The sequence below is a fragment of the Delphinapterus leucas genome, chromosome 10 (genome assembly GCF_059928025.1).
Source record: "Delphinapterus leucas isolate spDelLeu-1000000601 "Yukka" chromosome 10, BTC_Dleu_Yukka2, whole genome shotgun sequence".
Classification (NCBI taxonomy): domain Eukaryota; kingdom Metazoa; phylum Chordata; class Mammalia; order Artiodactyla; family Monodontidae; genus Delphinapterus; species Delphinapterus leucas.
In genome coordinates, this window is record NC_143138.1 from 8,091,903 (window position 1) to 8,107,963 (window position 16,061).

Below are 16,061 nucleotides of genomic sequence, written 5' to 3' on the forward strand. Positions count from 1 at the left end.
TAGGAATCTGAATAGATAAGAGGCCAAAGGAAAGGTAATGCTTTCCTTAAAAATAACAAAGAACTAACAACTCCCCAGCCTATGGAGAAAAGGGATGTGAAACAGCCTCCAAGTGCATTTCTGACAACTGAATATTTTTCTGACAACCCAAAACACCCTTCCTCTTAGGAATAACTTCACCACAGACATTAAGACAGTCATGAAATCTGCATTTCCAAAAGCCAAGGAAGCTGCTGGCTCCAAGAAAATGAATCTTCCCTGTAAGAATTTAAGGAAAGCCTCTGGCATGGGAGCAGAGAAGGTCAAAGAATAGCCATCCTTTCTTCCCACTGTGCCTTGGAGAACTCTGCAGAGACCTCCCAGAGGCCAAGAAGAAAGTCAGCTGATCAGGTCTGATCCCTCTGGAAACTGAAAGTGGCCTAATCGATTTTTGCATTATGGATACCTTCCGATTTCTTCTTTAAAGGCTTGAGTTAATTTTTAATCCAACTGTTCAGTGTGATGGTCAATAAACTTTTTGACCCTTCCAAAAAAAAAAAAAACGTCTCCCAAGTTGCCATAGTACCTGTTAAACTCAAAGTTTCTAGTAAACCAAATTCTACTTAGCCTTACAGAAAAATCAATACTTTAAATTTTTAAAGTATTGGAAATAAACCCAAATGATGAACTCTCATTATGAAACAAAAATTTATGTGCAAAGCTAACGCTGGTCTCTCTGATCAATGTCTTAATACTGCAGTCATTCTACTCAAAAACTGACTAACTTTACTTCCTTTGTAAATTACTTAATTGTCTACTGTATGGGTGTTCCCCTACTCATTATACTGGTAAGTAGATAAAGTTTGATATGTACATATGTTGTTCATATCACCGCCATTTAAAATAACACTTTCCTGGGACTTCCCTGGTGGCGCAGTGGTTAGGGTTAGGGTTAAGAAGACTCCACACTCCCAATGCATGGGGGCCGGGTTCCATCCCTGGTCAGGGAACTAGATCCCACATGCAGGCTGCAACTAAGAGTTTGCATGACAAGACTAAGGAGCTCTCGTACTGCAAGTAAGACCCGGCACAACCAAATAAATATCTAAAAAAAAAATAACACTTTCCCTCATATGCTCCATTTTCCATGTATATGAAACAGATCTTTAGGTTTTATATATATTTAATACTTTTGAATGTATCTGTGTGTATATATATACCTCTATCCCTATTCTTATAATTCATGAGAAAGAAATTAACATGGGGAAATCATTCTGATTTTTCCATTCTTATCTATAGGAATGAGAATGCTCTTCTTACATCATATTTGTATGAGAAGACACATTTGCACTGGTTCTAGGATAAGGCTGTATGGATTAGCAGAAGAGGTGATATTTTTGGAGTCAGAAGGTTTATACCTGGTTTTGTTACCTCTAGTATGTGACCTCGGGTAAAATCATTTATCTTCTTTGAAACTCAATTTTCTCACCTGTGAACTGGTATAGTGATACAGGACTTAGTCTCTCCCAAGTCTTTTGTGAGGCTTCAAGAGATAATGTGTGTAAAAATGCATTAAAAAACATTTTACTGATTAATGTAAAATACTACTATCCTTGTACTGAAGTGGTAACTCAAAGCCAAAGAATGCACCATATGTAAAAATAATTATTCAGTAAATTCATGAATCATAGCTTTGTTTATGTTACTATTAAAAGAAATATTCATTCTTAATTTCAGTAAGAACTTAATGCTATAATTATAGATTTCATTATGTAAAAACAATATAACCTGGCCCAGTCTACAAATTATGAAATGCAAATAGAAATGCATACACATTTCTACAAAATAGAAACGCATACACATTTTGATTTCACTAAGAACTTACGAAACCATACGTTTCATTATTTAGAAATAATGACCTAACCTGGCCCCTTCCACAAATATAACGATTGTGCAGTGTAAATATAGTTGTAGGAATACACACACATTATCATTTACTAAGAGGTTACTTGGGCATATATGCATTGGTGAAACATCTGTATTACTGAAACACGCCTAAACTGAACTGTGATAAATGACTTTAAATGCATTAAGAGAGATTGTTCTTTGAAGGGATTGTGCTGTGGATATGTCTGCAAAGCAAATGTTCATTTCCCAATTCATCCTTGGCATGTGGGAAACAGGATGTGAAGAGAAAGGAGCACCGCCCTGGGAACCAGCAGATCTGGCCTTCACTCTATCCACAATCATTTAGCATTTACTGTACGTCACAGGGATTAGTCTCGGTGCCTGAGATACATCACTGAGCAACGCAAACAAAAATCTGCCCTCGTGAAGCTTGCACTGAGGTAGGAAGGACGACAAATCACACAACGTAATAAGTAAATTATGAGAAAGTTCTGAGCACTAGGTAAACGAGGAAATTGTAAGCTCACAGTGTTATGAAGAAAAGAGGGCAGCGTCAGGAGAAGGGCGTGAACACAACCCGGCAGTTTCCAGTTTTAAGTAGAGAGGTTAGGGTAAGTCTAATTAAAAACGTAGCGGGAAGAAGCCACACAGCTCTCAGGAGAAAGGCCCAGCCGGAGGGAACAGCCAGTGCCAAGGCCCCAGGATTTGACACTGACAGAACAGTCTTGTGAAAGAGAGAGCGACGCATTTTGCTGATGCGTGAACAGTGCCCCAGAGTGGCTGGACCAAGGGCACTGAGCTGGTCCACAATAAGGCCAGGACAGGAAGCCAGGTCTCTTGCCCTCGGTCCAGTGCCTTTCTTCTGTTTTGTAGCTTTGCTCACCAGGCACAAAGGAAAGCACCCTGTTCCTCTAAGGCACTGCGTAACGTAGGGTGTCATCACTGTTTAGGAGGTTGCTGTTACTCTCATTAATCAGGTCCGTAGATATTTCTTGAAAGGTAGATAAAGCTCAAAAATAATTTCATCTTCCCTTCCTATGGTTTATTTTTCTCCTCTACTTACCTGAGCTTTTCAGGTAAAGGGAGGGTCATCCCCCACCCCTTGGGTGGGTCATCTTAATAGCAGAGTATCAGTGAAAGTAAGTGTTATTTCTTTGGACATTGGATAGAGGAAAGGTGTTCAACATGGAAATAAGCGATAAAATAGAAAGCTTTTGTGACTTAACATGAAAAAGAGCTGATGAAAGAATGGAGAGAATGTGGAGGCCGGTGACCCGGAGGAGAGAAGCAGGCAGGAGCAAAGGGAGGGGTGAGACCTCCGAACACCAGAGGACCAGAGCCCCAGCAATAAACTACTAAGTGAAAATGATGATGAAATAACAAGCTTCAAGTAAAAAAACAAACAGACCGCAAAAGAGGAAACCTGTAGAAAAAGCAATAATGGAAAAGGGGCTGGAGAGAAGAGATTGAAAGATATTTTCAAGTAAAAATATGAGAATATTAGACAATAAACAATATAAAGAAAAAAGAGTAAGAATCAGATTTCCGACACAGTAGCCTCCAGAGCTGGTGGAATTACTAACAACAAGAGGGAACAGGGGCGAGTCTGAAAGGTGAGTAGCTTTCTTTCAGTCGTGCTAGGTTTAAGGTGGCAGTGAGGTTGTCACGAGTGGAAAGGGTCTAGCAGATAAGAGGTACATTTGGAAGACGTGTATCATCTAGAGCTGTTTTGTCTCAATACAGTAGCCTCAAATCAAGTGGCTGTTGAGAAACTGTGGCTAGCCTGAATTGAACATGCCGTAAGCATAACACACACCAGATTTTGAAGATTTCATACGGAAAAAAATACCTAATTTTTTTTAACATTTATTACATGTTGAAATAATATTTGCATGAATTGGGTCAAAAATGTTAAAATTAATTTCACCTGTCTCTGTCATTTTTCATGTAACTACTAGAAAATTTTAAACTACATTATGTGGCTCGCATTATATTTATCCTGGATAAGTGCTGATACAGAGCAATACTAGGTATGTGTTAGTATCAAATATGGGGAAGAGAATTCTGAGCAGAATCACAGACATCATTTAGAGGTGTCTCGACTGCAAACAGATACGGGAGACAGAACAACACATGTCATTACAATAGTTAATATTTACTGAACACTCGCAGCACTAAACTAGCCACATTAAGTGCAGTATCTTAGTTGTTCCTCAAACCATCTTATGAAATAACAATACTGATTCCTTTCACAGAAGAAAAAACTGAGGCCTAAAGAAGTTAAGCTGCCCAAGGTCATAGTTAAGTGCTGGTGCTGGGATTCAAACCCAGGGTTGACTCCACACCTGGAACTCCAAATTGCCACATCAACCCCAGAACAATTTACACTCTGCAATTATGAAATTGTTAAATTTTAAATGGCTACATTTAAACTAGCAATTTATTATAATGGTTCATTGTCAGAGTCAGTGAAACACTAGCCATGTCCTAATTCGATTAAGAAAAAACACAAGTGAGCAAATTTGTAACTTCAGAATTATCACGAACTACTGGTGTTGACATACTTTGGCCATGTTGAGCCTAAGTAAGAGCTTCCAGGGCAACTTCTTGCCTTCGGTCACCATCTAACTCCTAATACCCAAACCCGACAAGTTGGACGGTACACATCCGATTGCCAAAGCGAGGTGATCCTGGGTGCAACCCTGACCAGCAGGGCCCCGCCTCCTGAAGATAAGTGGATCACATCGTGTATCCAGTTAACTAATTGTCAACACTCTCAGACTATGAAAGCACCTGGACCTCCCCAACTGTGATTGAAATGTTTTGAAGGAATCAATTATACCTCAACTAAAAAAACATGTCTTGAAGGGAGCTAGATTAAATTGCAGCCTTTTGTTGAAGAACCAAAAAGTAAGCTTACCCAGCTGGGTACGTTAAAAATGGATTTTGTACTCCTTGATAACGCTTTGCTTTTGAAGAAAAGAAAACGGCTTGGTATTTTGACTGGAGTCATAACACAGCAAAATCTCCTACAAATATAAACTTGGTTAAGAATGAGGTGTCTTTCATTTGTGTGTGGTTGGTTGGTTTTAATTTCAAAGACAAACTTACTTTTCTTTCCTTTTTACCTTTAATTTCACTACCTATCTGGACAAGACAGTAATCATAGAACCGCAGAACTTGTACAGCGATGGCTATAATTACATCATTTTCAGAAACTTTCCCAGGTAGATTTTATTAAGCAGTTTGGCTCAGATTATAAAAGCACACTTCCCCAGGCTTAAAACAAAGGATTGCCATAAATTTACACTCTGGAAGTGGAAAAACAAAAGGGAATTTGAAAAATATGTTTTGGAATAGGACTAGCAGAAACATCGTGAGAGGCTGTTCATGTTGCACTAGGACCCTGAGGGGTGGCTCTGAAATGAACCACTACTTTATTTATGGATTATAACCCCTACATCACACTCTCTCCATTTTTTTTTTAAGTGAGAAGCCTTGGATTTGGACATTAAAAAAAAAATCTCCTCTGAAGACCCAAAGTTTCTGAAAAATGCTTTTCTGAAGGTAGTATCATGACTGTATAGAGCAGTTTATAAGAGCTTGCCTTTTATTTTGGCTCTTTTAGGTTAATTCCCATGACTCTTCCATACAGTTAAGGAGACATCCTTGGACTTGTTCCCTCACTCATTACAATTCATAATAATTTGGAACAAAGGTGCAGGACCTGAAGGAGACAGCCAGTTAGCCCTAAAAATGCTTTGTCCACCCAGGTGCCAAGGTGTCAAGAGCATGGTCAGCTATACTCTTATCACTGAGGGCCACCAAACTGAGTCCGTCTTCTCCAAGAGCATCCCTCCTCTCAACTTCACCTGTGATTCTCATCATTACAACTGTTCACTGGATAGATAATCCCGTAGTGGCACTACTGTTTCTCATTTGTACATTATAACGTTAGCATCAGCATGCTGCTTTACTGGGCTAATTCTTTTAATTTACTGAACACCTGCTATATGTCAGGCACTGTTGTAGGTACTAGTAACAGCCGTGAACAACATGACCCAAAAATCTCTGCCCTACTGAAACTCACATTCTGGTGGGGAACGTGTTCAATAAACCCCACAGACTAAATAGATAGTATGTTAAATAATAGTTGCTAAAGAAAAAAAAACAAAGCAGACCAGGGTAATGTGAACTGTGGTGGGTTGGATGGGAAAGACCGGAATTTTAAGAAGAGTAGTCAGAGAACGCTTCCCCCATAATCAGGGAGATAGCGTGTGCCTGAAACCGCAGAAAAGACAAAATCTAGGGTTGATTGGTGTCCGCTGAAGCGGGGGGGCGGGGGGGAAGGAGATTCGCATACAAACAAGCCCTGAAGTGGAGAGGAGACCATATGGGGAGAAGGAGAGAAGCAAAGATAGAATAGGGACCACTGAGGACAAACGAGGCTTCACATTTTGCTCGGACTTAGAGCCTGGCACACACTTTCCTTTTTTGCAGTCGCACAACCAGGCTCTGCCGCCAACACTCTCGGGCGGTTCCTGAGGCACAGGCACGCGGGGACACCCCACCCCCTCTCTCCAGGAACAGAGCTTAATGCCCATCAGAAAACGTTATGAATTCGGGGTGGAGTCGGAGCCTGGCAAGCTGGGGGAGAGACGAACTGTCGGAAAGAACACAGTAGCGGTCCCTCCATTCCGGTTCACACGTGGAAACCCATCCCCCGACCCCACCGTGCAAACCCGGGGAGGTACGGGCCGGCGCACAGACACACCCCAGGGACTGTAGGCACCGCGCGGGCAGAAATTCAACCGTTAGCGCCCCAAAGCCTGAACTTTCCGCGGAGGGATCCGTCCCGCGCGAGGGGGGCGCCGTTCCCCGCGCCGGGAGCGGGGTGCGGCGGGGGCCGCGCGAGAACAGCCGCCGCGGAAGGAGGGGGCGGTTTGGCGGGCATCCCAGCTCCGGCCGGCCGCGTGCATGCAACAGGGGGCTGAACGCGGCGGGCGCCTGAGGGGCCGGTCGGGGCCGCGGACCCGGACCAAGCGCCCGAGACCCGCGGTCCCCCTTCCCCCCACCGCACCCAAACGTTCACCGCCCCCTCCACAGGCCCGCGCGGCCCGGCCCAGCCCGCAGACAGCGGCGGGTTCCAGCGGTCGAACCCGCAGCTCCCGCACCGCCGCTTCCTCGGCCCCTTCCCGCCCGGTCGCGGAAAGAAAGAAAGAAACAGGCGGCGGCGCACTGCCCCCACTCACCATGATCCGCGGCGCGGCGACCCCAGCGTCCGGCGATGCGCTGTCCAGGGTAGCCGGCGTCCTTCTGCCCCGCGCTGCCGCCGCGCCCGCTCTTCTTACCCCAACCCACGCCCGGCGCGCGCACGCCAGCCCGCGCTTCCCCGCCCCCTCGGGCTCGCGCCGCTCCCGCTCGGCGCTCCGAGCCGCAGGGCCGTTTTGGGAGCCCGCCGCTCCCCGCCCCCTCCCCTCGCACGGGCTCCGCCGGCCGCTGCGCTAGCAGGGCGGCGGGAGAGGGGCGGGCAGACGAGACGGCGGCCCCGAACGGCTTCGCACGCGGCCCCCGGGAGCCCGGGTTCTCCAGCGCCGCTTCGCGCGCCCTCTGCCGGCCGGGCGGCGATTTGCAGGCCCAGCTGGCGCCCGCGGCGCTTGGCCGCTGAACGTTCGCGGAGCCTGGGCGAGGACCCATTCGTCACCCGCCACTGTCCCCCGCCCCCGGAGGCTGCGACGGCCGCGGAGCTGGGGGAGTGGGGCTGCAGAGGGCCAGGGCATCGTCCTTCTCTTAGCTGGCTCCGTGGTTTTCAAGCATAGGTTAAAGAGGGACTAGCTGCTACTCACGTAGGTTTGCAGGATGTGGTGTTTCAGATGTAGGGGTCAATCGGGTTCCTTTTGGGATGAGGTCAGTGGCGGATCAGTCTCAGCAGGAGATTCCTTGTCTCACGTGAATCTACCTACAGAGGATGATCTTAGTCTATGGGCTTCTCAGCTGAGGGCACTAATGGTTAACTCAACACTTAATTGTGAACAGAAAGTAAGGGATCCTATCTTAGATACTAGGCTTTTAATTAAAAAAAATATTTTTCTCGCCCAAGTGAAAGATGTGAAAAGGTAGACTTTCCTATTTTAAGCATTAAGAATGTGTGCTGGAAGGAAATTCACCCAGGTACCAAATATTGATATTAAGTGTTTCCCCGCCCCCCCCGTAGCCATATTATGAAATGATTTTTCTTTATATTTTTCTCCTCATTTACCAGGTCTTTTACATGCATTATTTTATATTTTTAAATCCACAGAAGTAGCTTCCACATTCTTTGGATACTGAACTAGAAAAATACTGGATCTCAATTTCACTGTGTGATTAATCTGATGTAGTAGAATGTGAATTCTCAAAGTACCCTCAGACATTATTGTGTATAAATTGCACCTGAGGGCTTAATCGACTACAGAGACCTGGAAGCATTAAGGTGGTCTCAGGTGAAGACCAGGAATACAAATTTTTAACAAGCATCACAAATGATGCTGATGCAGGCAGGTAGGCCATGGACCGCGTTTTGAGAACACAAGTCCATCATCTAGGAAAGGCTTTAGTCTATTTTTCTAACAACATTAAGGGGAAAAAAAGTGTGATAACCAGCCTCTAAGCATTCTGCTGTTTGCTTGTAGGAATTATACTACTGATGCCATCTATACCTGGCAAAGAACACCAGGTTCACATATGGAAGGAATCCTTAAATTTTGAATTATTCCTGTACTTCCCACTACCATTTAGCTTGATAATCATTATTTTACGTTTATTATTTAAAAACACATATCAACCCACAGGTCCAGAAGGAGGTCTAAAAAGTCACCAATATATTATCTATTACTTAAAATATTATTTTATGGCTTTTCTTGTCACTACAATAAAGGAACATAGGAGATGCAAATGCCAGAGGGTATTTTTTCCCACCAATTAATTCATTAAATAGAAAAATGAAGCGGTTCTACCTCTATAAACACAGAACTGGGATCATACCTTAATATTATGACCAGAAATAAAATGAATTCCCACTTATTTATCAATAAAAATATCTTAATATGCCTTCAAGATGCTTTTACAAGATTTTTCTTCCTTTTATTATTCTCTTATGTGGATTACTCACTTATAATTTATTGTGACTTTAAATCAATGCTTTTCTTCAGAGGATTTGTATTTTTAGACTAATGATAGAAACAGCCTCTGGAAATCACATTCTTTCCCTGGCCATATACTCCGCCTTTGTGTAAAGAAAGCTCTGTACCTATGTGTATGGTCAGGCCATTCAAAATGGCTGTTCCCTTGCTCTCTGTACATCCCCCTGCTCCACCAGTCCAGCTTCACTCACATGACTAACCAGTCCTCTTAATTATAAAACTTAATCAGTAACTGCCTACATGCTTGCCCCCTGCCCCAGCTGCCCGTTTCCCTGGTAACAGATGAGGCAGCCTGATATCAATTCCCCCTATAAATGGTAGCCTCTTTCTCCCCTGGGTAGTGAAGGTTGTTGCTGCGTCCTGCCTGCCATCTGCTGTGCACGGTAGGGTACAGTTTCTCCAGGACCTTTTGTTTCAGATTTGTAAGATCCCCTATCTGTTAAGACCTTGATGTCTCTGTTGCTGTTTCTTTGGTCTCCAGGCTGGGCAACCACGAGGCACGCAGGCCTGCGGGGTGCAGCCCAACACTACCAATTTAGAAATGAAAAGTAAGAAGAGTAACGCCAGACAAAGCCACACTGGTGCAATTCAATTACCTCCAGCAAATTTAGGACATCTTTTACTCAGTATTATCAGGGCTAAGGATCTATGACAACGATATATGTATATACTGCTCGTTTGGTTGTTGTAGAGTAACAAGTGGACAGTCATTTCTTCATATCAGTCCAGGTAAAAAGAGATTTATGTGCATTCATTTAAAAATATTTACTGAGTACTGTGTTCCAGTACAATATTCTAGAGCAAGGGTTGGCAAACTACAGCCACAGGCCAAATCTGGCCAGCTGACTGTTCTTTGTAAATAAAGTTTTATTAGAACACAGCTATGTCCATACATTTACATATTGTCTGTGGTGGCTCTCACGCTGCAATGGCAGAGTTGAGTAGTTGTGACAGAAAGACCATGGCCTACAAATCCTCAAGTATCTACTATGTGGCCCTTAACAAAAAAAAGTGTGCCCATTCCTGTTGACTCTAGATGTTATAAATAAGGCCTTGAACGTGATAGGTCCTTTTCTTTCATGAAGCTTCTATTTTAATGGGAAGGAAGAAGACAATAAAATAATTTTAAAGAAGTGCTGTGAAGAAACACTATTATGAGAGTGTGACGTGGAGGAGGAGACACTTTAGATTGGATGGTAGGAAAGGTCCCTCTAAGCCAATGATGTCTGAGTTGAGATCTCAGTGGCAGAACAAGCCAGTTATGAAGCCGTGAGAAAATCTAGGGGAAATCCTTCTAGATGAAGAAAACAGCAAATGAAAATTCTCTGAGACAGGAAAACTTGGGCCCTACCTTTGAGGACCTAGGTCCCTAGGGATCCTGGCCCTGGCAGAATGGTCTCAAGTGATGTCTACTGGTCAGTTCAAGAAACCCTACTGGGGTCATTATTTTGTACTCTTACAGCCATTTGACTGTATTTATCTAAGCACTGAAAAGGAAAAAAAAAATTAACAGAAGGCTTTAATGTGATTGGTCCTTTTCAAGGAAATAGATCAGAACTCAGAAGGAGAATGGATCATGAAGAATTTTTTGAATGAAATATTTTGGTTCTTTCACTAAACTAGATAGAATAGTACATGACAGTAATCTTGTTATAGTCTGTCTACCACTCCATAACTAGTTCCATTAAAGGTAATTTGTAATTAATTTAGTTCTACAACTACTTCAGCTTATGTCGGAATTTGACTTAACATGTTAACGATACCATCATTTTATTAAATACTGTAAGAAGCATCCCTAATGAAATATTTTATTGTGTTTATCTCAACGTAGCTAACTTTTAAAAATATTATTCCCCCTGCTAGAAGGGACCTGAGATAGAGATACTTATTTTTCTCTGGCTTTAGTATGTATGTTTGTACTAGGATAACTTTCAAGGGTTCTAGTTGCTAGAATAATCATCATAATAAATTCGAAAGAGTTAATCAAGTAGCAGATAACTTCGGGAAGGCCAAACCTCATTCACTTATTCATTCATCCATTCAACAGGTTTTTCTGAGCACTTCTCATGTGTGCATTTGCCACCAGTATGCCTTCTTGGGTAGAGTCTACCCATTTTTTTTTATTGGGTTGTTTGTTTTCTTATTATCAAGTTTTGAGAGTTCTTCATATATTCTGGATATATTGTAAGTCCTTTATCAGATGTGCATGGTGCAAATATTTTCTTGTAGTCTATGGCTTTTTTTTTTCTTAACAATGCCTTTCAAAGAAGTCTTAATTTTAATGAAGTCCAAGTTTTCCTTTTCCTTTTTTTTTTTTTAATGTATTGTGCTTTTGGTGTTGTATCTAAGAAACGTTGCCTTTCTAAGGTCACAAAGATTTCTCCCTATGTTTTCTTCTAGAAATTTTGTAGTGTTATGTTTTGCATTTAGGTCTATGTGATTTTCAGTTAGTTTTTGTATTTGGTGCAAGGGATGAGTCAAAATTCCTTTTTTTTTTTTTTTGGCATATAGATGTCCAATTGTTCCAGCACCATTTGTTGAAAATACTCTTTTCTTTTGAATTGCCTTTGCACCTTTGTCAAAAATCAACTGACCATATATGTGTGGATCTATTTCGGGGCTTTCTATTCTGTTCCATTGATCTATGTGTCTATCTTTTCAGCAATACCAGGCTGTCTTGAATACCGTTTCTTTAGAGTAAGTCTTGAAATCAAGTTTTAAAAGTTTTCCATTCTCTTTTTCAAAATTGTTTTCACTATTCCAGCTTCTTTGCTTTCCCATATAAATTTTAGGATTAGCTTATCAACGTTCCACAAAAAAAATTCTTGCAGAAAGTTTGATTGGGATTGTGTTGACTCTATAGATCAATTTTGGGAGGGGCTTCCCTGGCGGTGCAGTGGTTGAGAATTCTCCTGCCAATGCAAAGGACACGGGTTCGATCCCTGGTCTGGGAAGATCCCACGTGCCGCAGAGCAACTAAGCCCATGCGCCACAACTACTGAGCCTGTGCTCTAGAGCCCACGAGCTACAACTGCTGAGACTGCATGCTGCAACAACTGAAGCCCATGCTCCGCAACAAGAGAAGCCACCGCAATGAGAAGCCCGCGCACCGCAACAAAGAGTAGCTGCCGCTCACCACAACTAGAGAAAGCCCGTGCGCAGCAACGAAGACCCAACACAGCCAAAAAAAAATTTTGAGAATTGACATCTTAATGATATTGAGTTTTCCAATCCATAAACTACTATTCCTTTCCATGTGTTTAGATCTTCTTTGACTTCTTTCATCACTGTTTTGTAGTCTTAAGTACATCTTGTATAGATTTCATTAGATTTATACCTAAGTATTTAATGTTTTTGGAGTGATTGTAAATGATTTTTTAAAATTTCAATTTATGATTGTTTGTTGCTAGTATATAGAATTATCATTGATTTGTGTACATTGACATTATATCTTGTGACCTTGCCAAACTTATTTATTCATTCTAGAAGCTTCTTTTGTACATTCTTTGAGATTTTCTATGTATATCATCATGTCATCTGTGAATAGGGACAGTTGTATTTCTTCCTTTTGCATCGGTGTGCCTTTTATTTTCTTTTTTGTATTCCTTATACTGACCAGGATCTCCAATATGATATTGAATAGGGGTATGAGAGCAGACATCTGTTCCTTGTTCCTGAAATCAGGGGTAAAACTTTCAGTCTTTCACTATTAAGTACGATGATTGTTGTAGAGTTTTTTGGTAGATGTCCTTTATCAGGTTGAGCAAATTTTCTCTTTTCCTAATTTGATGAAAGTTTTTATTTTTAATAAATGTTAAATTTGGTAAGATGTTTTTGCCATATTTACTGAGCTAATCATATTTTTTTTCTTCTTTAGTCCATTGATATGGTAAATTTCATTGACTTAGCTTTGAATGTTGAATTAACGTTTCATTTCCTGTATAAAGCTCACTTGGTCATGATATATTATCATTCTTTTTTTTTTTTTTGCTTCTGTGATCTTGAGAGTTATTGTTCTGTCTTCTTATAATGTCTTTGTCTGCTTTTGACATCAGGATAAAGCAGGCCTCAATACATGAGTTAGGAAGTCCTCCCTCCTCTTCTGTTTTATGGAGAAGTTTGTGTAGAGCTGGTACCATTTCTTCTTTAAAATGTTTTGTAGTACATACCATTGAACTCTTCTGAACCAGAAGCTTTCTTTCTTAGAAAAATTTAAAATATGAATTCAATTTCTTTAATAGGTGTAAGATCATTCAGGTTATAAATTTCATCTTGAGTGAGCTTTGGTAATTTTTGTCTTTCAAAGAACTGGTCCATTTTGTGTAAATTGTCAAATCTGTGACATAACCTTTTACGTCCTATTTCCTTATTGTACTTTAAATGCCTGCAGGATCTATAGTAATGTTCCCTCTTTCATTCCTAATATTGGTAATTCGAGTCCTCTCTTATATCCATGGTCAGTCTGGATGGAGGTTTATCAGTTTTATTGCCCTTTTCAAAGAATCAGCTTTGGTTTCATTGTTTGTTTTTCGGTTTTCAGTTCCATTAATTCCTGCTCTTCCTTTGTTATTTCCCTTCTTCACTTGTTTTGGGTCAGTTTACTTTCCTTTCTCCAATTTCTTAAGGTAGAAACTTAGATTATTTTTTAAACCTTATTTATTTTATTTATTTATTTTTGGCTGCATTGGGTCTTCGTTGCTGTGCACGGGCTTTCTCTAGTTGCAGTGAGTGGGGGCTACTCTTCGTCGCAGTGCATGGGCTTCTCATTGTGGTGGCTTCTCTTGTTGTGCAGCACGGGCTCTAGGTGCGCAGGCTTTGTTAGTTGTGACTCATCTCCTCAGTAGTTGTGGCTTGCGGGCTCTAGAGTGCAGGCTCAGTAGTTGTGGCGCACGGGCTTAGTTGCTCCATGGCATGTGGGATCTTCCTGGACCAGGGATCGAACCCGTGTCCCCTGCCTTGGCAGGCAGATTCTTAACCACTGCACCACCAGGGAAGTCCCAAACTTAGATTATTGACTTAAGATTTTCTTCTTCTCTCATGTAAACATATAATGCTGTAATTTTTCCTCTAAGCATTGCTTTAACTATATCCCACATAACTTGATATCTTGTGATTTCACTTTTATTCAACTCAAAATATTTTCTACTCTCCCTGTGATTTCCTCTTTTACCCATGTGTTATTTAGTAATTTTTTATTTCCAAAGATTTGGGGTTTTTCCAGATATCCCTTTGTTATGGATGTATAGTTTAATTCTGTTAAAGTTTGAAAACACCCTTTGTATGGTTTCAATTCATTTAAATTTGTGGAAGCATTTCAAAATATGAATCTATTCATTGAGCCCGGATTATGTCCTATCTTGGTAAATGTTCCACGTGTGCTTAAAAAGATGTGCGTTCTGTTGTTGGTGGGTAGAATGTTGGTTTCACTCAGTGTCAGCTAAGGCAAGTTAGATCTTTTATATACTTAGGTTTCCCTAATTTTTTCTTTTTGTTGTTGAAGTATAGTTGATTTTCAGTACTGTGTTAGTTTCAGGTGTACAGCATAACGATATCCAGTTATCTTTTAAAAAATTATAGTCCATTATAGGTTATTACAAGGTATTGAATATAAGTCCCTGTGCTATATAGTAAATCCTTGTTACTTATCTGTTTTATGTATACTAGTTTGCATCTGTTAATCCCATACTCCTAATTTGTCCCTCCCTCCCTCCCTCTCCCCTTTGGTAACCATAAGTTTGTTTTCTATGCCTATGAGTCCGCTTCTATTTTGTATATAGATTCATTTGTGTTATTTTTTAGATTCCACATATAAGTGATATCATACAGTACTTGTCTTTGTCTGACTTATTTCAGGTTGCTCTAATCTTTAGTTAATCACAGTCTATCTTCAAGTAATATACTGCTTCTCATATAATACAAGAATGTTATGAGAGTATATTTCCAATTCCCTGCTTCTAACTTTTGTGCTGTTGTTGGCATACATTTTTTCTTTATATATACCATAATTCTAAAATTCTACAATTCATTGCTACTATTTTTGCTCTAGATAGTTATCTTTTAGAGCAATTAAAAACAAATATCTTTTCAAAGGAGGCAAGACTATACAATGAAGAAAAGACGGTCTCTTCAATAAGTGCTGTTGGGAAAACTGGACGGCTATGTGTAAAAAAATGAAATTAGAACATTCTCTAATACCATGCACAAAAATAAACTCAAAATGGATTAAAGATCTAAATGTAAAATCGGAAATAATAAAACTCCTAGAGGAAAACATAAGCAGAACACTCTTTGACATAAACTATAGCAATATTTTTTTGGATTTGTCTCCTAAAGGAAAGGAAATAAAAGCAAAAATAAACAAATGGGACCTAATTAAACTTAAAAGCTTTTGCACAGCGAAGGAAACTATCGACAAAACAAAAAGACAACCAACTGAATGGAAGAAAATATTTGCAAATTATGTGACTGATAAGGAGTTAATATCGAACATATATAAACAGTTTATACAACTCAACATCAAAAAAAAAAAACGCAATTCAAAAATGGGTGGAAGAACTCAATAGACATTTTTCCAAAGAAGACATACAGATGGTCAATAGGCACATGAAATGATGCTTGATATCATTAATCATCAGAGAAAGGCAAATTAAAACCACAATGAGATATCAGCTCAAACTGGTCAGAATGGCCATCATCAAAAAGAACACAAATAACAAATGTTGGTGAGGGTGTGGAGAAAAGGGAACCCTCCTGCACCGTTGTTGGGAATGTAAACTGGTGCAGCCACTGTAGAAAACAGTACGGAGGTTTCTTAAAAAACTAAAAATAGGACTACCATACGACCCAGCAATTCCACTCCTGGGTATCTATCTGAAAAAACAAAAACACTAATTCAAAAAGATACATGCATCCCAATGTTCATAGCAGCATTACTTACAGTTGCCAAGATATGGAAGTAACCTAAGTGTCCCTCAACAGATGAATGGATAGAGA

At 40.7% G+C, this 16,061-nt stretch overlaps 1 protein-coding gene across 1 annotated transcript in view; it reads right to left on the reverse strand.

Annotated features, from left to right (window-relative positions):
* Positions 1–16,061, reverse strand: part of ELOVL2 (ELOVL fatty acid elongase 2) — a 92,894-nt gene that overhangs the window by 56,089 nt on the left and 20,744 nt on the right. The window contains exons 2-3 of the mRNA XM_022586653.2: positions 7,442–7,634; positions 7,140–7,391 (exon numbers count right to left, since the gene is read on the reverse strand). Of these exons, the coding sequence (XP_022442361.2) occupies positions 7,140–7,391; positions 7,442–7,634 (445 nt within the window). The remainder of the gene's footprint in view (positions 1–7,139; positions 7,392–7,441; positions 7,635–16,061) is intronic.